At 33.5% G+C, this 25,589-nt stretch overlaps 1 protein-coding gene across 3 annotated transcripts in view; it reads right to left on the bottom strand.

Annotated features, from left to right (window-relative positions):
- The window catches only part of AP3B1 (adaptor related protein complex 3 subunit beta 1), a 277,679-nt gene that overhangs the window by 196,136 nt on the left and 55,954 nt on the right, over positions 1-25,589 (bottom strand). For all 3 annotated transcript variants that reach the window (XM_032847913.1, XM_032847905.1, XM_032847915.1), the window contains exons 4-6: positions 11,095-11,190; positions 10,285-10,445; positions 7,619-7,685 (exon numbers count right to left, since the gene is read on the bottom strand). In XM_032847913.1, coding sequence (XP_032703804.1) covers positions 7,619-7,685; positions 10,285-10,445; positions 11,095-11,190 — 324 coding nt within the window. The remainder of the gene's footprint in view (positions 1-7,618; positions 7,686-10,284; positions 10,446-11,094; positions 11,191-25,589) is intronic.

Genomic DNA, 25,589 nt, shown 5'->3' with positions numbered 1-25,589 from the left:
TTTAAAGCTAACCTTAGTTTCAATCTAAAGATTCATTATTTAGTATATAACAGCATTCAGAAAAATAAGACAATAACAAAGATCAGATCATGTCAGTTTAAAATGAGAAAGACAATGAATTTATTTTAAAGTGTGTGAGGAACTCTTAAGTACTTTGGTATAGAACACTTTCAAATCTTCAACATTTTAATCTACCTCTTAATTTTTACCACTATTTCATTTACAAAGAAAACACACAGGCTAAAATTTTAGTGCATTATTATAATGTATGTAACAATGTGTATAAAATGAAATAATGTAGTACCAACAAAAGTCAGATCCCACCAAGACCAACTAATGAACCATAAATGCTGTTTTTGTAATTGTCATACTTGGGCAAAGCAGTAAAATTAAGATATCTTTGGGATAAAGATACAAGCTAAGCACAATACATAATATACAAATACTTCTATATATGTACCACTGATATATGTGCATTAGCCAACAATATAATGCTGTTGAAAAAATAAATTAATATCGTATTTTTTCTAAACACTGGGGATCTTCATTTTAGTGTCTAGAATTTCCCCAATGACTTAAAATAAGCAATTAAATAGAAATGTAACTTACAGAAATGGTACTTTCTAAAACATATTAGATACAATGATATTTGTATTTTTAGTGTTTGTCCCTCTACTTGGCTGACATTTAGTTTATTAATATGCAACCAACAATACAATTGAAAGAAAACAGCTCAGAATATAGACTTGCTATTATGCTAAACAAGTTTCTAGTCCTGTGGGGATTTTATGAATTACCAATCAGTGTAAACGTGAAGCCGCATTTATTGACTCCAGCCCTGCCCATGTACTGGTGCCTGCTGGTCCCAGCATGAATGTACTTCAATCGAAAAAGCAAAGAATTGATTATTTGTGGGAACTAAATAAAAAATGTATTATACGTATAATTTCCTATTTGCTATTGATATGGAAAGGAAGTTAAGTTTATGTTTTCATCTCTACATTTTGATATCTCCTATACAAATCACTCTTCACAAATTGTATTCTCCGATATTTCTAAACAGTTAGATTTAATACCATTTAAAAATCTCTTAAAACAACTAAAGTTTATGACATCAAACTACAGAATAACTTAGTATTTGTGAGATCTATCTATCCATAGATATATTTCATATATAGGCCAATCTTACATTAATAGAAGAAATACATATCAATTGATATAGGATACTAAAGTAAAAAAACAAATACCACTTAGAATAAAATTGTCCATGAAACAGAAAGAGCAACGCAATGAAGTTTCAATTTAAAACATATATGTAAAATTAAGTATTTTGCCTAAGCCTAGAAGATTTTTTTGAAGTGTTTATTAGAGACACCAATTAAAAGAAAAATCAACTACCAAATGTTATTAAATTTATTAAACTAAGAGCTATAGGTACAACATAATTCTAAAGTACTAACTAATAACATGAAAAAAGAAAATACTAAAATAAAGTTTAAGGAAACACAAAAATATTTAGAATATAAATAAAAGTACCTTCATAAAATAAAACTGACCATTTTAGGTATTTCATTGTATGGATTTAACAACTGACCCTAGGTTAAACAATGCCAGAATTGATAATTTTGGTCTATTAAACATTCAATATTCTATAAAACTTCCAGAATTAAAATAAAATGATCTACTCCGATTTTAAAACCAAAAATATTGGTCTCCCCAAAACAGACAGTTAATTTCCATCTCACTGTGTCAATAATAGCTTTTTATATAAGGGGAAAAATAAATCACTCCAACAAAACTAGCAATGAGCTCATCAAATTCAAATGCAGTTTTCCATTTATGTATTTTTTATATTAAAGCTATAAACATGGTTCATTTATCTTCCCTTGGTTGCCACGTTTTTCTGTGCTGTTGCTATGAACTTCAGCCATTAGCTGTGCTCCAAGGTAAACCACATGAACCATCAACAAAAGTGACACCCCATCTATGGAGTTCATATTTTCTCCAGATTATCTATGCTAGTTGACAAGCTGGTAATGAAAAAAATCACACTAAGCAAATGGTTCCTCTAATAACAATAAATTTTCTATAAAATTATGAAGGGTACAAAACGTTTCCTTGCATCTATTTTGTCATGAATTCTAATTAACGTTGCAAAAACCTGAGAGTGCTGGGTCATCACAAGAAGTGCATCAAGGTTTGATTGATAATATGGTGTAAGTTGGCCAATGCTGCCAAGATTTTCTTCTCTTAAATTAATGGCCATCCAACCTGCCCTAATCATACAGCCCAAATGATATTCCCCTTCTTATTTCAATTTTTTTGAGGCATGGAAAATGGGAAAGATCAGTCATTTATCTTCTAATAGCTGGATAATAGATCTATCACAATAAAACATCTGCACAAAATCAGAGGTATGGGGGTTTTTTTTGCCCACAACAGCGAAGCTTTTACCAACATTAAATCAGTAACTTATAAAATGGTGTCTTACCCTCATAGTTTAGTTATGAACTACAAATATATTTATTAAACATCATTTTGTAGCTAAATTAAGGAGAAACTTTGTCATAAAAAATAATATATAAACTGAATTTTTCAGTAAGCACTGACCTAATCTATTTTCTTAAGAAATTCTGTTTTCTATTAGAAAGTTAAAAGCTTTCCAAAGGATTTCTTTAAAATTAACCTGAAAGAAACGAGAAATAAATGCTACCTTGCTTTTGAGGTGTCCTAAATAAGACTGCCCACCGCTATGCTTAAGTTGCTCAACAAATATGGATTTCTACCTTTTAAAGACAAACCAGAGAAAGCACTATATACTTTAAAAATGAATTTGTAACTGAACACCAGAAAAAGAGTGTTTTTAGGATATGTTAAATAGAGAGTATAGGAGGATATCAGTAAATCTAGGAACATACAATGAAGAAATTATATAAGAAAGCTGTAACAGCTGATTGGGGATAATGGAACATTAATAAAATATTCCCTTTTAATTTTACTGACTATAGTTGTGGGGTGTCTTTCTAAATTTATAGATAACCTTCAGATAATAGTTACACCTCAGTAGCCCTAAAATGTCTTCCCAGTTATCTTACCATAACTATATTCTTTAACCCCACAATGTATTTTTAGAAAAGGACTATTTTTATGATAAATATTGGTCTTACCCTAGTAAAATGGAAAAATCATTCTATTTTAATAATGTTTATATGCCCACCTTTCCTTAAAAATGAGAATTACAGAACTGCCTTTGAGATCTTAATTGTCAGGAAGTCTTGCTTTAGGCTAAAAGAAGCAACAGAAGGTGTATCTCCAAGTCAAATGTTAAGTGAAGAAAAGTTTCAAGTACATTAACACCTTTCAAATTGTATTTACCAGCAGCAATAGCAACATTAATATCGCAACAGTGATCCCAAGAAGCTCCTGATGATAACAAATAAATTCCTTTTCAAAATGCAAAAATAAATTAGATGTGCATGGTTCACTTAATTGGGAAATTTTTAAACAAAAATGACTTGGGATTCTTACTATTTCGTTGTAGTTTTTTTAAATTTTATTTATTTGAGAGAGACAGAGACAGAGAGAGAGCAAGCAAGAGCAGGTAGGAGGGGCAGAGGCAGAGGGAGTAGTAGACTCCCCACTGAGCAGGAAGCTGACGTGGCGCTCAATCCCAGCACCCTGAGATCATGACCTGACCCAAAGGCAGATGCTTAATCTAATGAGCACCAGCCAGGCTCCCTGATCCTTACTGTTTCAAACGTCAATATGGACATTATTAATTTGGGGGAGGAAGGAAATACATCTGTCTTCCTTCAATAAAGAATTTTAAGAGACAAAGTAATAATAAAGCTAAGATCCATAAACATATGCATAAATAGCAGAATATTTTAAACCTTTCTACAATAGATAATAATCACACAAAGGAAAAAATTATCATAAACTGTTCTTTAAAAATAATTAACTTAAATAATGGGTTGGACAAGTTATAGTACCTTAGTAAATCTGAATCTCCCAAACTAAACCCAGAAAAATCAAAGATGAAAACCTCTGCCCTAAGCATAAGTAAAAAAGAGAGAATCTCCAAACTTCAAATTACATGTAAGTAGACAATTAAGTCCTAAATCCCAGAGAGTTCTCTTTCAAGCTTATATCATAAAACTTCACAAAGACCTATGGCAGTCTGGAAAAAACTTTCCATAACAAAGCAGTAAGGAGTTGGTGGTAAGCAAAAGAGTGAACTAAAATCAACAGGAGAAAGAAAAAAAAAGTACTCTAAGTGTAAAAATACTGCATAAGATTCCCAGTGGGTCCAGTGGACTACAAAGAAGAAATTTCAAGAGGGATGGAGGTGGAGGAAGGATTCAATAAGACTATCTTGGAAAAGAACATTTTTAAGAAGATAACAGTTAAAAAATGAGGTAGAGGAAAAGGAGTCCCTCAGAAGCTATAAGGTGACAGAAAAAAATAAAATAAGAGGAGGAAATCTAGCTCCTAATAGACCAAAAAAATAAAAATAAAAATAACTTTAGGACATTCACACCTTCCTATGGATGCTCTCCCTTAAAAAAGCCAACTAATAGAAAAGTATACTTCGCTATTCTGACAGAAACGTTGTTCTTATACTAGAATTTTGCAAACAACCTCAAATTCAAACCACTAGCCCTGTCCAAAGAAAGGTGAAGATGTAGGTAATCTAAACATATGGAAAACAGAAAGTGAAAATCAAAACAATTCAGCTGATAAAAAGTAGCCCCCCAAAAATAATGATGAAGCAAAAGAAAACTGTCTAACATAACACTCCAAATTGAAGTAATCACCCTCAAAGAAGCATCTGATAATCAGAATAATGAGTATGAATCAGAAATTCATAAAAGACAACAGAAACAAACAAAAGATATCAGGAAGAAATGGAACAGAAGTTGACTGAAACCAGGAAAGAAGCTGAGATTTAATTAAATTAATTAATTTAATTTAATCATCAAACATGATGATTAAATTGCATGGTGTCCTTGCAAGAGAACTGCTGAACAAAAATTTAGTAAGGGTAAATTAAAGAAAAGTAGAAAAAGAACCAAGTGAACAGAAATGAGGTAAAGAAAGAAGTAAAAAGGTTTGGAGAGACAGTGGTTGAAATGTAAGATAGGCAAAGAAGATCCAACCTACACAAAATTGAAGTCCCTGAACAAATAAAAGTAACAATTGAACAGAATTAATTGTTTAAAACTGTAATCTTAAAAAAAAAAAAAAAACCTTTGCCAGAACTAATATTTAACTTAATATAGCAATCCCCATCTCAGCACTCCCCACAAAGGTACATGCTAGCAATTCTGAAACCCTTACTCTTCATCTTGGGACTGAAAGAGTAAGTAAATATACTGAGGACAATGAGAGCCACATTTTCTAATGTTGGAGAAAGATGCTGAAAAGGTAGGAGGCTAGAAGGAACCCTGTACTACTATACTGCAATTAGAGGCATCAGTATAAACTACTGCCATTTAACACAGAAAAATAGATATAGATGTCTTTTGAGTTTAAAAACACATAAACATGCAACACTTTAGGAAAAAGGAGTGTCTCATAAGTGATAGACCATTAAAGCTCCCATAAGCTCTACCTGCAAACACTGAATATAACATACACCATTTGGGAAGCAAAGTGTTAAAAATGATAGTAAACACCTAATTACTAACACCAAAAAAATTAGTAATTATATTACTATCACCAAAAAATGACAGTAAATACCTAATGACTATCACCAAATTATTCCACAATCATTCAACAAATATTAAATACCTACTATGAACAAGTATTCAATGTTTTCTATTGTATTTTGGAAATAAATGGTCAGAAATTAATAACCAACTGTTGCAAATTTACAAAGAAGTTATCTTCTACATTCCTTTTTCATTCATTTATTTCTTGTTTGGAATATGTATTAACCCCCTTCTATGGTGTCAGGCACTATGATCCCAATTATATATACAGCAGCTCTTTCAAAACAAATAGAACTTCATACATTAGAAATTACAAGCTATACAAATTTGGGAACTAAAATTTATGAAGGCTTAATATATAGCTACCAAGGGGCAGAAGTTCAGACACAAACCCCATTCTGCCTTATTACACAGACTGCAATTTTCACCTGTGATGTATTTTTTTTTAGGAAGACATGCACACATTTTAAATGGAGGTTTCATTCCCAGGCCATGCAACAAATTTCTTTTAGTCTATAATGTAACAGAAATCATGGTAAACTACATTAAAGTAAAGGATCTGTCTCTTAAAGACCTTACTATATTCTTCACAATTCTTGGCAAATGTCTTGCATGTCAAAGAAACTAAATGTTTTTGTATTATTATAAAATCAAGTTAACCATAATACCAATAATACTGATTCCACATCTGGGTCCTCGAAGCAGATAACAAGTACGCCATACAGAAAGAAATCAAAATTTCTGTCTTTATTTATTGGGCAAATCTATATTTACTTAGCTCCTATATTACATCAAGCATTATAGAAGAACAACAATGAAGATTTCTGCTATATTATAGACTAATTTTGCTGAATGGCTTAGGAATGAAATCCCCAACCATATTTTCATGTATAATACAATATTTTCAAAGTAAATGGGGCAGGGAGTACATAGTGAAAAACTCATTAAAGGAAGTAAAAGGTTCAAAAGAACATATTCATAATGTAAAAAGAAAGCAATAAAGGAGGAAGGAGGGACAAAAGAGATATGAGATAGGGAAAACAAGTAAATAACAGTTACAAATTCAACTATATCAATAACATTAAATGCAAATGGATTAAACAATCTAACCAAAACATACATATTGTCACAGTGGATTAAAAAACAATATCCAACTATATGCTTGGATTGGATTCACATTGGAGATACACATTGGATTCAAAATTACCAACAGGTTGAGAGTAAAAGCAAAGAAAAAGATCATTTGAACAGCAACTGTAAGAAGGCAAAATAGCTGTACTTGTATCAGACAAAATAGGCAGATCCCATGGGTCATCCCTATTCCTAGATTTCATTATCACTATACAAAAGAAAGGGAGTGGGGAAGGGACCAGGAGGAGATTAAGTACATTCACAAAAGATGACTCAAAGTAGCCAGTAAGATGACTCTTACTAGTAATAAAACAGTCCTACAAATAAAAAAAAGTTTTAGAATATTTTTTTAAAAACACATTTATAATACTCTAATTTTTAAATATCTCTTTAATACTTCCTAATACTTCATTTTAAAACAATCTATTTGTTCCCAGGTGATTCAGCCTTTAAAAATCCTAATAAATCATTGCTTGAAATAAAAACTTTTACACTCAAAGCAGTCAAAAATTTAGCCACAGATTAAAGAAAGGATATTCCCCCCCAATTTATTTTTCTGATTCCGGATGAAGAAACACATAACAAGCTAAAATTCTAAATACAACATTTCTCTTTATAAACATATTTTTATTCTTCAAAGATTTTAATGAACTCCATGAATATTTATACCACTTCAAAATCAGTAAAAATAATTTTACCACATATACAATGGCAAAATGATACTATGTAAATAAAACACAAATTTATTTTGACATAAAAAGGTTATCACTTACTGTGCTTTTATCCTTTAGAAGTTTTTCAATTACTTCAATTAACATTTCCTTCTGCTCTGGATCAAGGCTGAAACATAAAAAGAAAAGAACGTACATAAAATTTTTCCTTTAATTCAAATTGTAAAATGAAGCTAGTCACTTCAAGAATATTAAGAAAATTTTTAGGGGATAGGGAAAGCAAGAATTATGTAAAGATAGATAGAAACAAAACAAAACTTTTTTCTCCCAAATGTGTCCTAATCTTTCTCTGTAAAGTTGCTTATATTAATTAAATCTGAATTCTTTTTTTAACTGAGGGGAAAAAAGTGACAGAACAGTAATGATTTTTGACTACAGATACATAATGGTCAAAAACAGAGAATTCCCAGATAAGAATTTTCTAACGTTTCAGTTCCGTAATAGAGACATGCATTATAAAACCTGCCATCTAAAACCAAAAAATTTCAAGCAAAGGCTTACATATATACAGAACTCAGAAATGAATCCTATCAGCATTTCTAATATTTCTAACTGAAATACTGGTTAACTATAATTTCTTCCTAACATGGAATTCAACTGTTGTCCATTTACTGTGAAGCTGAAGAATAGTTATACAAAGACAAATAAGACAGTCTAGTAAAGAAAGTCCCAAACATAATCATTGCATATAACAGAACCATGTATAAAGGATAACAGGAATACGAAGAGCACCAATGGAGTAAGAAAGATTATGGAGGGTTTCTAACAAGAAGTGACATCACAAGATGAATCTTAACAATTTGGCTTTAACTGAAAAAAGGAGCAAATTTCCTAGATTGAAACTCAACAGATGGTTTTAAGTTAAAAACATTTTATGTAGAGGACTAACAGGCAGTACTGAGCTATTAGATGGTAAATTTCAGGCAAGGAGAATAAGGGTTGGGGCTGGAGAGGTAAAATGGGCTCCACTGAGGGACTTTAAATCTGTCACAGTGAACTTGGAACCTATTCTGCAAGTACATAAGCAAGAAAAGATAGTGAGAAGTATGATATAACTTTGTCTGACAGTTAACCTAAGAAAATGAATTTTTTCTTTTCACATACTTACTGTAACTTTATTGCTAACCATTCTAATTATCTGAACAAACTTTGTACTTCTTTCAAATTCTAGCTCGTCAAATTCTAGGTCGTCCTTCTCCAAGCAGTCTTTCCTAACTAATCCCATTTCATTACATCTTTACATTATGAAGCCCTATATGATCACCTCCAAGCCATATCCTATCAAAGTCATGGTTAGTATGCCTTTCTATACACATATATATCATATTCTAATATCTTATTTAATTATAGATCACCTTTAATTAATTGTCACTGGTTTGATTTTTTTCCTCAAATATGTGATAATACATCCTCTACCATTTTCATACAACTTACGCATATAACCCAACACCAAAACACAAAATGATCTTGATAAAAGCTTGTGGAATCAATGGTAACAGAAAATAATACCAAATTATTATAGATAATAATTCTTTTATTCAGGCAATATGTTTTCCAAAAGGATCAAGGCATTGTATGAAATATCGTACCAATATGGTATGGTGCTGCATTTCAAAACCAGCATTTTAAAATTCAATAAAAGAGCTCTATAAAAGAATCAGACAAAGAAGGGAACATCAGGGCCAAAGATGGAAGAAAGGAGAACAAAGTGAGTTGATAGGTATTTACTCCAGAGATACAAATGTAGTGATCTGAAAGGGCACCAGCATCCAATGTTTATAGCAGCAATGTCCACAATAGCCAAACTATGGAAAAAGCCCAGATGCCTATCAATAGATGAATGGATAAAGAAGATGTGCTATATATATACAATGGAACAATACTCAACCATCAAAAAACTGAAATCGTGCCATTTGTAACGACATGGATGGAACTACAGGGTATTATGCTAAGCAAAATAAGTCTATCAGAGAAAGACAATTATCATATGATTTCACTCGTATGTGGTATTTAAGAAACAGAACAGAGGATCAAGGGGAAGGGAGGGAAAAATAAAATAAGATGAAACCAGAGAGGGAAACAAACCATAAGAGATCCTTAATCATAGGAAACAACCTAAGGGTTGCTGGAGGGGAGGGGGTGCAGGGATCGGGTCACTGGGTCATGGATATTAAGAAGGACACACGACATAATGATGAGCACTAGGTATTATGTAAAACTGATGAATCCCTGACCTCTACATCTGAAACTAATAATACATTATATGTTAATTAACTGAATTTAAATAAAAAATTAAATAATGTTTAAGAAATTAAAAAAAAGAACAAAGTGAATCAAGAGGATAATACACTTTAAATTCTACCCTATAATAAATAGATAAAAGTCTTAATTTTCTAATAATACACATGTTTATGTACATGAGAAATATATTATATAAATGAGAATTCAAATTCCCTCATTTTTAAGTTATAAAATCTATAAAATTATCCTAGGCCCTAAAAGGCTCACAAGTGAAAACCAGCATAGGGTCTCTATAACCAAAATAAAGCTAAAGATGTCTAAAGAATGATGTGGGGAAAAAAACTGTCACTGGGTTTTACTCAGTATAAGGACAGACTAACTCTAAGAGCTAATCAAATAAGCCTCCATGAGGTGTTAACATTCCGCATACCATTAGAGGTCATTGGTATTATTAACAAAGCACCTACCTGTACAATTTCTGTATCGCATGGGCTGCATTCTTCCTCACATACGGTGATAAATCAGCAGAAGCCTCCTTAATAGCAAGCATCATAATTGGTACAATAATTGGTACTCTAATACTCGATAGAACTCTCAAAGCACTTGCACGGATTAGTTGATTTGGGTCCTAAAAATAGTGCAAAAATATTCATCAAAATTTCAAGTTTAACATTCCAATTATATCTTTATGACACAGTTAATTGGTGCCCACAGGGTAAAATAGAACAACACTTGATCTTAGCCAAAAGGCAGAGAAGAGATGGTAAAATATAACAAGAGAAAAAAGCTACTTAATTTAAAAGAATAGTATATGGAAATATGTAAGAAAAAAGAGTTAAATAAATGTTTATTTCTCTGAATAATGTTTGAACAAGAAAAGTAATGGTTATAATTCTAGTCAATCATTCATTAATAAGCATGTTGGGCTTTTAGAGATTCGCAATTACAAAATGCTACAGGTTATAAATTTTATCTTTAAAAGTCATATCCCCTCATTACACACTTTCAACAACTAGTTGATATAATGATGAAGAGTTCTTTGATGTACGATAATAAATAAAATATAAAGGAACCTACAGAAAAGGAAACACACTGGGAAAGATCTATTTGGTCATATATATTATTTTCTAAGGACACTGAACAGGCAATGCGAGGGGCCTTTCAACTCTTTCAGATCACTACGGTGCCATTTAGATTATTGCTCCAGTTCTTTAAATCACACACCTTCAACTTTGCACAAACCTTGTAGTTATCTGCTGGCTCACACTATTACTTACCTTCAGAGCTCGCTGAAAAGTGCTTATGGACAAAAGTGCCAGATCCTGCTGTTCTTCAGCATACCGTACCAAGTAAACATATACTAATTTCTTGATCTGTTTAAAAAAAAAAAAATCGTAAATCGTTTAATCCTAGCCAAAATTAAAAATTCAATGTTTTGAATACCAAATCCATTCTCAATTTTCCTGAAGTAAATAACTGAATAGCTTATATTGTAATATACAGATAATATATTGTAGGATAATGAATGGCAACAAAAAGGCTTATAAAATAAGCATTTTAATAATCTAATCTGTAATAGAAGCATTCTATCAAGGTGTTCTGTAACAACACTCCAACAGGTCGTAAGGGTTAACTTGCTTCAAGCTTATGCATTCCTTGTTTGCTGACCTAAGTCCCTTGGTCTACAGATGAACTAACCTACTTTCCTTGAGAACTGCAGACCACCGGCCTTAAGGAATAAAGGACCAGACTTCCCCAGAGGAGAAGTCCTGACCACACTGGAACATAGCTGCTGCTGATGCCAGCAAGTCTGTTCAGGGTCATGCCAACATATGACTATTTGCCTAGGCACCACCTTCTCCCGCAGTTAGCCCAGCACCAATGTCCCATACCTTCCCCTTTAAAACTTTCTGGCTTTGCCTGGACACGGAAGATGGTCTTTGGGACATCAGTCCACCATCTTTCCAGGCTGCCAGCTTCCTGAATAAAGCAACCTTTCATTTCCCACCATCACCTGTGTCTCTTGATTTTCAAGCACCAAGCAGGTGAACCTGAGTTCAGAGCCAGTTCTGTCTGATAACACTTTCTCTTGAAGGGAATAAAAAATCCCTGAGCAAAACTCAAACAAGAATATTAAAATATTAACTGAACTGTAAAAACATTTTCAAAATAAAGGATACAAATACTAGAAAGACCTTGGGTTCTGTCCACTAAATACATAGTATTTGACCTTGTGTTTTCTCATCAATCAAAGGATACTGGAGCCCCAACCCTGACCATATGTTAACAGTCACATTCCGATATATATCACATGATAGTTTCAGCTTAGTAAGAATAAGGTAGACCAATAATATCAATTTAATGTAATAAAAATTCCAAAAGACTGGAAGTGTCTTCCAAAAACTGTTTTAAATGGCAATTTAATCACTAAGTCTATATAATAGAATTATGATGAAGAAAAATAAAAATAAGAATTTGAGTTGAAATTCATCAACTGCTTCTTTCTGACACTGCTCACAGCCTGTATCTTCCTTGTCAAGTATCTTAAGATACCAGTGTCTGATTAATTTCTTAATATATCAACAGAGTACAGAACTAAAAGTTTATAGAATGTTCATAGAGCACAGGAAATGAGGGGAATTAGCTGGAAATAGGTGGAGTTGATGCTGAAAAGGAAAAAGAATGCTACACCAGGCCACATTTTATGTCCTACTAACCAATCTGAAATTTTTTAAAGATAATTGCCATGGCCTTCCTTCCCTCATCCTCCAATTTCCTTTGACACAATGTAGTTGTTTTGTTTTTCTTAAGTAAGCTCTAGGCCCAATGTGGGGCTTGAACCTACAACCCCATCAAGAGTCACACGTTCTACCAAGTAAGCCAGCGAGGCACCCCAACACAGCATATTTTGGAGTTCCTTTACTATCCTGTTTGCTTCCTTCTGAACTCACCCCAATTTGTCCACATTACTTTCAGTGTAGTACCAAAAACTACAAATGAAATTTAAGTAAAACAAGTTAAGACCATGTTCCATGTGAGGGGCTTCCACTGATAGAACTTATTAAGCATACAATATACCTTTTCTAAATGTACACTGACTAAACCAAGCCACATTTGAGTAAATGTCCTAGTCAGGTTTTCTTCTTTTAAAAAAAGGGCAGGGCACCTGGGTGGCTCAGTGGGTTTAGCCTCTGCCTTCGGCTCAGGTCATGATCTCAGGGTTCTGGGATCGAGTCCCACATCGGGCTCTCTGCTCTGCAGGGAGCCGGCTTCCTCCTCTCTCTTTCTGCCTGCCTCTGCCTACTTGTGATCTCTGTCTGTCAAATAAATAAATAAAATCTTAAAAAAAAAAAAAAAGGGGGGGGCAAGGTCATACATTTATCTATAGAAATTGTCAACAATCTAGATTCAATCCATCACAGCACCCTCTTAAGAAAATTTTAGACCTTACCTTGTATTTCAACCTATTTGGATATTCTTTACAATTTTATAAGTAAAAGTGAAAACTTAATGAGCATACTTTCTACATCTTCATCATTATTTTTTAAAAATGCTAAACACATCGTGTTAAGTTGATACTAATCCATTCTTCTACAGTATAAGGATAGGGTTATAGGTAAAAGTAACAAAAAAAATTTATTTACAAATACCCTTCCATGGTGAGTGGATCAACTAAGTCTTAAAAACAAAAATAAAACCCTTAAAAAATTAAAACTCAGTACCCAACGCTGTCCATAGTCTGCCCCCAAATTCCTTTCCAGTCAAAGAGGAACAGTAACCAGATATAACTTGCACTTTTTTTGTCTCAGTCTCCACTCAGGTTATCACCCTACCTTCCCCAAGTTCTGCTAATCATATTTTCCACAAAGCATAAGTGAAATAATAAAATGCTCATTAAAGATGAACAGTACAATAAATCACAGGATACCCATATAACATTATACTAAGCAGCCACCAAATATATTTAAGTAAATCTGCACTTGACATTAAAAATATGTCCTTGCAGGGGCACCTGGGTGCCTCAATGGGTTAACCTCTGCCTTTGGCTCAGGTCGTGATCTTGGGGTCCTGGGATTGAGCCCCACATCGGGCTCTCTGCACAGTGGGGAGCCTGCTCCCCCACTCTCTCTCTCTGCCTACTTATGATCTCTGTCAAATAAATAAAATCTTTAAAAAAATGTCCTTGTAAAATGTTTTAACGTCCAAAGTAATATGCATTATATATCACTTCTATATTAATAAAAAATGCACACATATTTTATTTATTAATCTAAGGTACACCATCAATTTTAAGATGTCCCATTATTTTATAAACAACAAACCCTGCCAATTATAAGTCACCATCAATTCTTAACATTAAGTATCACTTGCAGAAACTTTAAAATACAAAACCAACATCTTAGAATGGACATGATATGGAAATAATAGCAAATACCTTATATATAGCAATAACTACATCCCGGTGTTATTATCAATGTTTAACTTAAATTAACTGATTTTAAATTCACAATTCAATAAACAGGTACTATTACTCCTATTTTACACAGGAAGAAACTGAAGCATAGTGAGGTTTAGTAACTTGACCAAGATGGCACATCTATTAAATGAAGAACTAGGATTCAAACTTAAGCCTAAGTTAAGAAATCTATGTAGTAAATTGTTAGCAGTGAGTATATCTGAGGTATTCACTCTTTACACCTTTATTATTTAATTTTTTTACAATGAATATTAATAGTGTGTTCAGATAAAACAAAGATATTTTTACTTCGGGGTAAATCTCATCTTTCTAAATTCTCTCCACTATAAAATAATAATCCTTTTGTGGATTATAAAAGTATTTGAAACTTTCCATTATTAAAAAAAAAATCTCAAACTTAAAATATTTTTAAGTTCCTACATTTCCACAAAGACAGCTTTTTCTGTAGCAGTGATAAAATACAGGCACTAAAACTGTTTTAAACCTCTCCAACAGCTCAACAAAAACTCAAGCTAAATGAACAAACTTTAGCAAGTCAACCAACCTGCAACAGTTCTTCATATTGGAACATCAGCCAATCAGGAACAAATTCACTCAAAACCACCACCACCACCACCACCTCTGAGCCAATCAATCAACAGCAGTCTCATCCAAGTGATCACATATCCACAGAAGATATCAACCCACTTAGGCCACTGAAAGTCCATAAACCATTTCAATGTTCACTTAGAAGCAAGCAGTCTTACACAACAATACAAGTAGGTTCCAAAATTATGTAATGCTATATATAAGATGGCAACCATATGATCCAAAATACACCCAATGTTTTATATTATAGTTAAATGGAAATATAAAGTTTTTAATTACAGTTTAAGAAGCATTTATCTAATTGTCTGAGGCAGAGATAGCTTTTTCCACCACCAGATTTTTAAGTTCTTAAGATTACAACAGTGCCAAAAAGCAATTAACACTGCTAGTTGACTGATTTATAGACTTTTCAATAAATCAAATCAACACACAGATGCATTTTTAAGTAAGATATTTCTCAACTCCACCTTAGAATGAACAAGAGGTTACTTAAATACCGGAACCATTCCTTACTCATCTGTATATTCTCAGGATCTGTATCACATGTCTGGCATATAGTAAGAGTTCAATAATTAGCTGAATGAAACATCACTGCCCAGCGGTAAACTGAAAAAATTTATCAAGACATTTCCTATAATTGCTACATCAGGAATCTAACTTACCACAATAGCTATAATTCACCAAATAAAGGCCTAGAAAAACACGAACATATTATGAAGAGATGACAGGTATTATACAAAGATTGCCTCCAAACTCTTAAACTTGTGGGTTTAAGAAAAAAAATTTAATCATTTAAAATATTCTTTTGCCTTACTAATTATATTCAGATCCAGTCTACAATTCTCTGTAGTTTCGAAAGAAAATGGATTAGAGTCCACCCATCCCCTCATTCTCCTGTGATTTATTTCTCAGCAACACCTTTATTTATCAAGTAACTGTACAGCCAACTTTTAAGGCTGAATTATGAACTCCAGAATATATCCAGGGGTTTATATTGGCAACACTGAAACATTCAGATCTACAGCTGAGCTAGCAGGCATTGCTGTAATTACTCACTATTGGAGAAGGATTTTTGTGACTGTTATAGCAAAAAGCATAACAATATTAAATCACAGAAGGTTGCAAAACACCAAATTTGTTCTAGTTCTGTTATAAGAATCAATCAATATTGACCACAAGAGGCCTATGCACTGACTGGCTGCAGGTGTGCAGAGAAAGCCTAGTTTCCCTGAAACCATTCTGTGACCAGAAATGGGAGTACTTAAAGCTCCGTGACTACACCATTCTCTGATCAGTTACCTTCATTCAATGTTACAACACTCCTTGCTGTAAAGCTAATCATAGCAGAGCCCCAGTAGGCTGGAAGAACACAGGCAGATCTGTTTAATTAGTTTATCAATACTAGTACATCAAACTTCATGAGTTATTGACTAAACCTTTGATTATTTTTGTACTATAACCACTGATTGCTTACTAGGTAACTTTTGGTATCATTTGACATCAAATGGAAGATGACGTACAGCTTAACTGTGTGTCTAAGGCAGCATGTACTAATAAAAATGAAATTTTGCAGCTGATAGCAATGAAACATCAATCAATTCTCTAAACATAAATTTTAAGAAGCTTATGTCAGTTTTCTCACAACATCAGAGAATTAAGTATAATTTCAAAAAACAAGGTATTTTGAGAACAAAAGAAATCCAACAAATAGACCACTAATTATGTTTATAGTGACATTTTTGTTGCAGAACATTAGGCAGTATAAGAGAATCTGAGTGTAAAGGGAAAAGATGAACAAACAGGGAAGTTCTACTATTATAACTCCTGAATAGTACAAACAGCTTTGGATGAACAATAAATAACACAGAATTTTCTGTTTTTATAAAAAGACTATAAATCCAAGGGAAACTAGCTAATTTACTGCCAATTACTAAGGACTTGCTCATTTCTACCAATCTCTAAAACAGAAAAAAAATTATACCAATGCCAGATACCTCCCAAAGAATAGCTAATACCAGATATTGATTTGGGGCCAAAGTCATTAAGGCAGAAGAGGAGGAAGGAAGCACCAAATAGGAAGGACAGCTCTAAAAGGGTAACGGTCTAAGATGGATTCTGAAGTCAAGCTACCTGGCTTTGGATTCTGACTCTGAAACAGAGTAGCTGTGTGACCTTGGTCAGATAATTTAACCTGTCTGCTATCTCGCCCTTTTATATATAAAATTTGGGAAATGACATCAACCTCACAGCGTTATCTGTGAGGGTAAAATGAGGGTATATGTAAGCACACACAACATCTTTTAAATATTAGCAATCATTGTTCCTAGGAATAGAGACCCTATTTAAGTCCAATATTAAATGAATTAAGTGTTTTGATTTTAATTTTCCCAAGTTAGTCAAACCGAGTTTATGATAACAAATCATTTGGTAGCAAAATTCACTTATCCAAAATATACAATGTACGCATTATCTCATAAAAAAATTAAGTATACTTTAAAAAGTATCTAAAAATGGGTTTAAAGTACTTATCTTCAAAATTTTATAATATAAATTATTCTAATAAAGTTAAAATGGCGATGGGAAAATGTTTCTTTTTATATATGGAAATGTGGGCTTTAGAAATTGTATAAAATATACTCCTACTTTTACTCTTCCAGATTTTTTTTTTAAAGATTTTATTTATTTATTTGACAGAGAGAGAGAGATCACAAGTAGGCATAGAGGCAGGCAGAGAGAAAGGCAGAAGCAGGCTCCCTGCTCTGCAGAGAGTCCAACACGGGGCTCGATCCCAGGACCCTGAGACCATGACCTTAACCCACTAAGCCACCCAGGCACCCCTCTTCCAGATTTTGAATACATAAATTAAAGATTATTTAACTTAACTTACCTTATATTAGGAAAAACTATTTAAACTAATATACCTCATATTAGAGACATAGTAACACCCAATACACTGTCATAGTATTAAAATAATAGCTAAGAGTCTACTTCACATCAATCTTATATTTGTATTATATAACAACTGAAGTAGGACCTCACTAATCTTATTGTTCTACTTAAAAAATTCTACCATCATTCTCAAGATTATTTTATTCACTCTTATTTTTTTCTGTATCTACCCAATCTCTTCATTTAAAAAAAAAATGCTTTGTTTCTAAAACTAAAAATACTTAAGCATGGACTATAAAATTGCTAAAGACATATGGCTCATTCAGTATATTCTGGCCATAAAGCACTGTAAGACACTGTTATAGAAGTCTGATGCAGAGGCTAGGAAAAATGATGTGAATTTTCAAGTATGTCACAGGTTATAAATTGACAATTCCACATACAAAGTAGGGGAAACTGAGACTAGTGTGTCATTTGATCAACAGATTTTCATATGAAGCTGTAATTGAATAATAACCAAGAGACCTGGTTTACCCTCCTACCTTAACCAAATAGAAGATCGGGGGAAAAACAGTTTTCATATGTTGGACAACAAGCAGCCAAGTACTGTGAGTCCTCAGAGGGAAAAGTCAAAGTGAGTGCTACTGGAGAGGGCTATATATCCACCAGCACACCAGGGGCAACTCAAATAGAATCCTGAAGACTCACTGTGCTGAGGAAAGAGAGATCAAAGTTTGAAGGCCAAGACTGCTAGAATTTGCAGAGCAGAAAAACAAACAGGAGGAAACTTCACCGAGATAGTGAGAAGGAGACAGCACACACACTGCAGAGGACAACCACCGAATCTTAGACTAAGCACTGACTGACATGCACAAAAGAGATGAAACTACCTGAGTCCAGATCAAAAAAAACCAAAACACCAAAAACCAAAAAAATAACAACAAAAGAACACATAACACCAAAAACAAAAACAAACACCAGAAAAAGACAGGCAGAACAGATCTCAAAGATCACAAAGAGTTAGGAATAATTCATGTTCCTATCAGGCAGACACAGAATGTCTGATAAATAAATACATGGGTTTTTAAGCAGAATCCTAAGAAGAACATCACTTTAGGAGTGGGGTTAAATTAATCTAGACTAAAAATATTTCTGTATTCCCTAATTAAGCTTAAATGTATGCTTTGCAAAATCAAATGATTCCATATAACTTAACTGTATACCACAAGAAAATCAACACAATTTAAAGGAATACAACAAGATCCAACAAATGACAACATAAACTTTATATTTTATAGCATGTAATTAAAATTTACTAAGGATATTTAAAAATTAGGAAAATATGAATCATAACCATGAGAAAAATCAATCTATAGAAAAAGACTCAAAATGACAGAAATGATAGAAATAGCAAAGGGGCACCTGTTCAGTAGAACATGTGACTCTTGATTTCAGAGTCATGAGTTTGAGCCCCACTTTGGGAACAGTTTACATTGTTAAAAAAAAAAAAAAAAGGGCAGCAGGACTTTACGATGACTTTTAAATATGCTCCATATGCCCAAGAAGGTAGACAAAAATATGACTATGTTGTGGAGAGAATTCCAAGACGTGAAACTGACCCAATGAGACATCTAGAGATGAAAAATATAAAAGTTGATACAATAAATACAGTGGAAGAGATTAACGAGTTAGACACAGCAAAAGGAAAAGTCAGTTAACTTGAATATACAGCAAGAGAAACTATCAAAATGAAGCAGAGAGAGAAAAGACTTGGGAAAAAAAACAAACACAGTAACAGGCACCTGTAGGACAACATCAATTAGTCTATATGTGTACTAGAAGTGCCAGAGGGAGAGACAAGAGAGAAAATATATATTTGAAAATTTAATGGGTGAAATTTTTCCAAATTTTAAGAAAACCTTAAGTCCACAAAATAGAAGATGCTCCACAGACTTGGAGGATAAACATGAAAAAAAAAAAAAAAAAAAAAAGTCAAGGCATATCACAATCAAGTTTAGATCCAGTGCTGGAGAGAAAAATCTTAAAACCAACAAGAGACGAGAAAGACATATTACACACAATGAAACAGAGATTAACAATGACAGGAATGACAGGAAACTTGCAAGACAGAAAACAATGAAATATTTTTTAAATCCTAAACAAAAAAGGCTATAAATGTACAACTGTAAGTTTTACTAAATATTTTCAAATTATAGGCAAAATAAAGACTTTTTAAAAACAAAAGCTGTAAGAATTCATTACCAACAAAACAACAAATATCCTCTATCCTAAGGAAAATAATACCAAATATAATATTTGGGCGTATACAAAGGAATGAAGAGGGCCACAAATGGTAAACATGAGAGAACACATGAAAGACTTTGGGGAGCGGGCAGCTCATTTTTAAATCTCTTTAAGAGATGACTGAACTTCTGGTAATTTTGGAATAAAATTGTACCAGAACAATTTCCCACAGAAAACTAAAAAAAACTAGACATGTTACAAAAACACTGTGAGCCCTGGTGGTGAAACAGCAGTAGACAGTATATAACTATATACTGGTTAGGAGTATATGCTCAAAGATGACAAAAAAGAGAGCCATGTAAAGTAAATTTCCCACTCCCATGGCTTTCTGGCAAGGCCAAGTGAATAGTGGATGAAGTCCAAGTAGAGGTACTGACGGACAAACCAGTTTCTCTAGCAAAAGGAACCAAAAAAAAAAAAAAAATAGAACTTAGGAAAATTATGGCCACTGAAGAAAGTAGGGGAATCCCGGCAGGGAGAGAGGTGGAGATGGGCTCCTCAAACAATCCTCAATCTCCTCCACCCACATCTCTGACTAAATCCTGAACCACACAAGCAGAGAATAGACTCAAAGCAGCTCAGCAAAAGACAAAAAATACAAAATGAGATTGAAGCTGCTACTTAAGAAATAGAATTTCCAATCTGAACCCAGTCAGGATAACCACCTTCAAAAATACCACCTGTGGAGGAAAAATAAAATAATACAGAATCTCCAGAATTTAATGTAATGACAAGAACAGAACTCAAAATTACCCAACATAAGAACAACTAAGGAAATGGAATACCAGAATACTGTGTACATATACATAGACACAAGAAAACACAAGAAAATCAACCAAAGGCAAGCTTAAGAAAAACAAGACATTAGAACCAGCAGACAATGACTTTAGAGCTGCTATTATACTTATTCTTAATTAGGTAAAAGAAAATGTTGTGTTCTCAATTAATGAAGAATAAAGCAAATCTCACAAAAAATAGAAAAAATAAGAAAGAAATGGAAATTCTAAAATGAAAAAATGTTCACTGAATGTACAATCAAATGAAGATGGCAGAAGAATGAGAGTGAACTGGAAAAAAGATGAATAAAAATCCAATGTGAAGAAAACAAAAAAGATGTAAGAAAACCAACAAAGCTTCATATACTGTTAGAGAATATAAAAAATACAACACACATATAATTTCAATACCAGAAGAAGAGAATGGAGCAAAAGATTATATAAAGATATAATGGCCACGCTGATGTTTACAGTAGCATTAATTACAATAGACAAGATATAGAAGCAGCCCAAGTATCCATTGAGTGACAAATGGTTAAAGAAGAGGCGGGGGGTGTGTGTGTATGTGTGTGTGCGTGCACACACCTATACATACAAATATGTGGAATATTACTCAGCCATAAAAAAGAATGAAATCTTGCCATTTGCAATGACATGGATGGAGCCAGAGAACAGGATACTAAGTGAAATAAGTCAGAGAAAGACAAATATCCTATGATTTCACTCATGTGGAATTTAAGAAACAAAACAAACAAAGGGAAAGAGAGAGACACAAAACAAGAAATACACTCTTAACAATAGAGAATAAAATGATTGTTACCACAAGGCAGGTGGGTAGGGGGATGAGTTAAATAGGTGATGGGGATGAATGAGTACACTTGTGATGAGCACAGGGCAATGTTTGGAAGTGTCGAATTATTATACTGCACGCCCAACACTAAAATAAAGAAAAGAAAGAGAATAAAACAAAAGATAAGAAAGCAAAAGAAAAGACAAATGACAGCCAAAATTTCCACTAGTTTGGTCAAAGACAGAAATTCACAGATCTAAGATACTCAACAGACACCAAGCTAAATGAACATAAAAAAGCTCAAAGCAAGACAACTGAAAGTCAAAGATAAAGAGTAAAACATGAAAGCTCGAGAGAAAAATGACAAATTATCTAAGTGGTATCAATTTTTCAGTTAATAGTGACATTATATAAGGAATTATAGAGGATTTTAAAACATCTTTAGAATGCTAAAAGAAAAACAACAACAACAACAATTATAAAACCCATAATTCTATGACCAATGAAACAATCTTTTAGAAACAGATAAAATGGAAATACTTTCTTTTTTTTTTTTTTTTAAAGATTTTATTTATTTATTTGAGAAAGAGACAGTGAGAGAGAACATGAGCGAGGAGAAGGTCAGAGGGAGAAGCAGACTCCCCATGGAGCTGGGAGCCCGATGTGGGACTCGATCCCGGGACCCCGGGATCATGACCTGAGCCGAAGGCAGTCGTCCAACCAACTGAGCCACCCAGGCGTCCCAAAATGGAAATACTTTCAATCAAGAGATTTCATTACCAGCAGATCTATACCACAGCAAAAACTAATGGTACTTCCTAAGGCAGGAAGAAAATGATAGTTAGAAATTTGGATCTTAACAATACAAAGAAAAACGGGAATGGTAAATATCTGAGTAAGTGATAATCACTTTTTTTTTTTTCCTCTGAATTTCTTTAAAAATCATGAGTATAGGGGCGCCTGGGTGGCTCAGTGGGTTAAAGCCTCTGCCTTCGGCTCAGGTCATGATCCCAGGTCCTGGGATCGAGCCCCACATCGGGCTCTCTGCTCGGCAGGGAGCCTGCTTCCTCCTCTCTCTGCCTGCCTCTCTGCCTACTTGTGATCTCTGTCTGTAAAATAAATTAAAAAAAAAAAAAAACACTTTAAAAATCATGAGTATATAAAGCAAAAGTTGCATTGTCTTATGATGTTTTTAAATTGACACACATAGTAACTAAACCCTAAAAGGTAAGAGGAATGTAGAGGTATATAGTTGCAAGATTTCTGTATTTTAAGTGAACGGATGCAGTATTAAATGAAACTACAAAAAGTTAAGAATGAATACAGTCAATGGTAAAAATAATTCAGAGATAAACATATTAAAAATAAGAACAAGTGGGGCGCCTGGGTGGCTCAGTCATTAAGTATCTGCCTTCGGCTCAGGTCATGATCCCAGTGTCCTCGGATCAAGCCCCCATGTTGGGCTCCCTGCTCAGTGGGAAGCCTGCTTCTTCCTCTCCCACTTCCCATGATTGTGTTCCCTCTCTTGACGTATGTGTCTCTCTCTGTCAAATAAATAAATAAAATCTTTAAAAATAAATAAATGAAAAATAAAAACAAGAACATTTAAAACAGGATTTCCTCCAAAACAATAGGAGGAAAGGAAAAGAAAAACAAAAGGAGCACATAGAAAAGAAACAGTGTAACAGTACACTCAAATCCGTACACATCAATAATGACATTAAGTGTTAAAAGAATAAACAATCCAATTCAAAGGCACACTTTAACATAATGGATAAAGAAAAGATGGAGCTACATGTTGTCAATAAGAGATGCACATTAGATACAAAGACACAGAGAGGCTGAGAGCAAATAGATGAAAAAAATATATATACTATACAAAGAGATGAACAGGCTGGAGTGGCAATAGTAATAACAGATCAAATAGACTTTAAGACAAAAAAATATTACCAGAGATAAAGAAGGACTTATTTTAGGATAACAAGGTCAATTCATCAGGAAGACAAAAAAGGAATGCTGCCTGATGGGAGTACTTTAAAATATATGCTAGGAAATGACTAAATTAAAGGGAGAAATGAACAATTTCAGAATCATGATTGGGAGATTCAAAATTCCTCTCCTAGCAATCAGTGGAACAACTAGAGAAGAAGTCAGTAAAAACAATTTTAAAAATATAAATAAACAACACCATCAACCACATTTATTTAAATAACGCTTATAGAATATATATACAACAATAGCATAATACACATTCTCTTTAATTGAACATGGTATGCACACTATAATAAACTTTGGTGATCTATAAACAAGTTTTCATAGAGGGTTTTTTTTTTAAGATTTTATTTATTTGACAGAGACAGAGATCACAAGTAGGCAGAGGCAGGCAGAGAGAGGGGGAAAAGCAGACTCCCCATTGAGCATCCCCACTGAGCAGAGAACCCAATGTGGGGCTCAATCCCAAGACCCTGAGATCATGACCTGAACCAAAGGCAGAGGCTTAATCTGATGAGCCACCCAGGTGCCCCAAGTTTTCATAGAGTTTAAGAATGAAATAATACTAGGTATGTTTTAAGACTAAAACGGAATTATGTTACAAAGCAATCAACATTAAGATCATTAAGATAACCCTCTCACCCCGAATATGAGGAAATTAAACAACATACTTTTAAATAATCCATGAGTCAAAATAGAAATCATTAAGTAAATAAAAAATATTAACTAAACAACAATGAAAATATATAAAATTAAATTTGGAAAATGCAACCAAAGTAATGTTTAGAATAAAATACATAGTGTTAAAGGTTTATAATAACAAAAAGATTTGATCTGAGTCCCCAACTCAAGATATCAAAAAAAGGACAAACCCAAAATTATGTATAAGCCTGAAATATCAAAGATAAATACAAACTCAATAATAAAAAAAAAAAAATCCATGACATAGAAAACAGAAAAAAGTAAACTCATAAACCCAAAAGCTATTTTTCCAAAGGTCAATAAAACCGATAAGGCTCTAAATTGATCAAGAGAAATAGAGCAAAGACAACAACTACCAATATCAGGAATGAAAGAGAAAATATCACTGCAGAAGGCAGACACCAAAAAGTACTAAGGGAGGGCCACCTGGGTGGCTCAGTGGGTTAAGCCTCTGCCTTCAGCTCAGGTCATGGGATTGAGTCCACATCGGGCTCTCTGCTCAGCAGGAAGCTTGCTTCCCCTTCTCTCTCTGCCTGCTTCTCTGCCTACTTGTGATTTCTCTGTCAAATAAATAAATAAAATCTTAAAAAAAAAATACTAAGGGAATATTATAAACAACTTTAGGTTAATAAACTGACTACCTGGATGAAGTGAATAGATTTCTTGAAAGACAAATTACCAACCCAGATCCCAGAAGAAATAGAAAATCTTAATACCCTCCTGCTGGGTGTCCACCAAGAGCATCTTCAGGATGGATGATTGGCCAGAAGGATTTACAGGACTCAAAAACTTGTTATACTGAGGATTATGGCTCATTACAGCAGAAGGATACATAGTTAAGTTAGTAAAAGGAGAAGTTACATGGGTGAAGTCAAAGGAAACCAGGCACAAGCTTCCAAGAGTCCTACCACCAGTGGAATCACCATAAGATCTGCTTAATTCCTTGAACAACAGTGTGATGACGTATACGAAGTACTTCCAACTGGGGAAACTTGACCGAGAAAGACAGTCCAGAGCATTTATTAAGGTTCAGTCACATAGGTAACTGTACAACTACACACACTGTCATCACTACGTATGAGATCAGTAACTGAAGCTCCAGAACAGGAAAAGAAAAAGCAGGTGTTTACCATAAATTACAATTTTAGTATGCACTATCTGGACAAACTGGTACACCATGGCTCAAGACAACAGATACATAAAATACTTTTGTCACACAGAACAGTCCAACAGCTTAGTCTGCCCAAGACAGAC

This window comes from Lontra canadensis, unplaced genomic scaffold (genome assembly GCF_010015895.1).
Source record: "Lontra canadensis isolate GAN:19392208 unplaced genomic scaffold, GSC_riverotter_1.0 scaffold4, whole genome shotgun sequence".
Taxonomy (NCBI): Eukaryota; Metazoa; Chordata; class Mammalia; order Carnivora; family Mustelidae; genus Lontra; species Lontra canadensis.
This window is presented reverse-complemented; position numbering and strand designations above follow the sequence as displayed.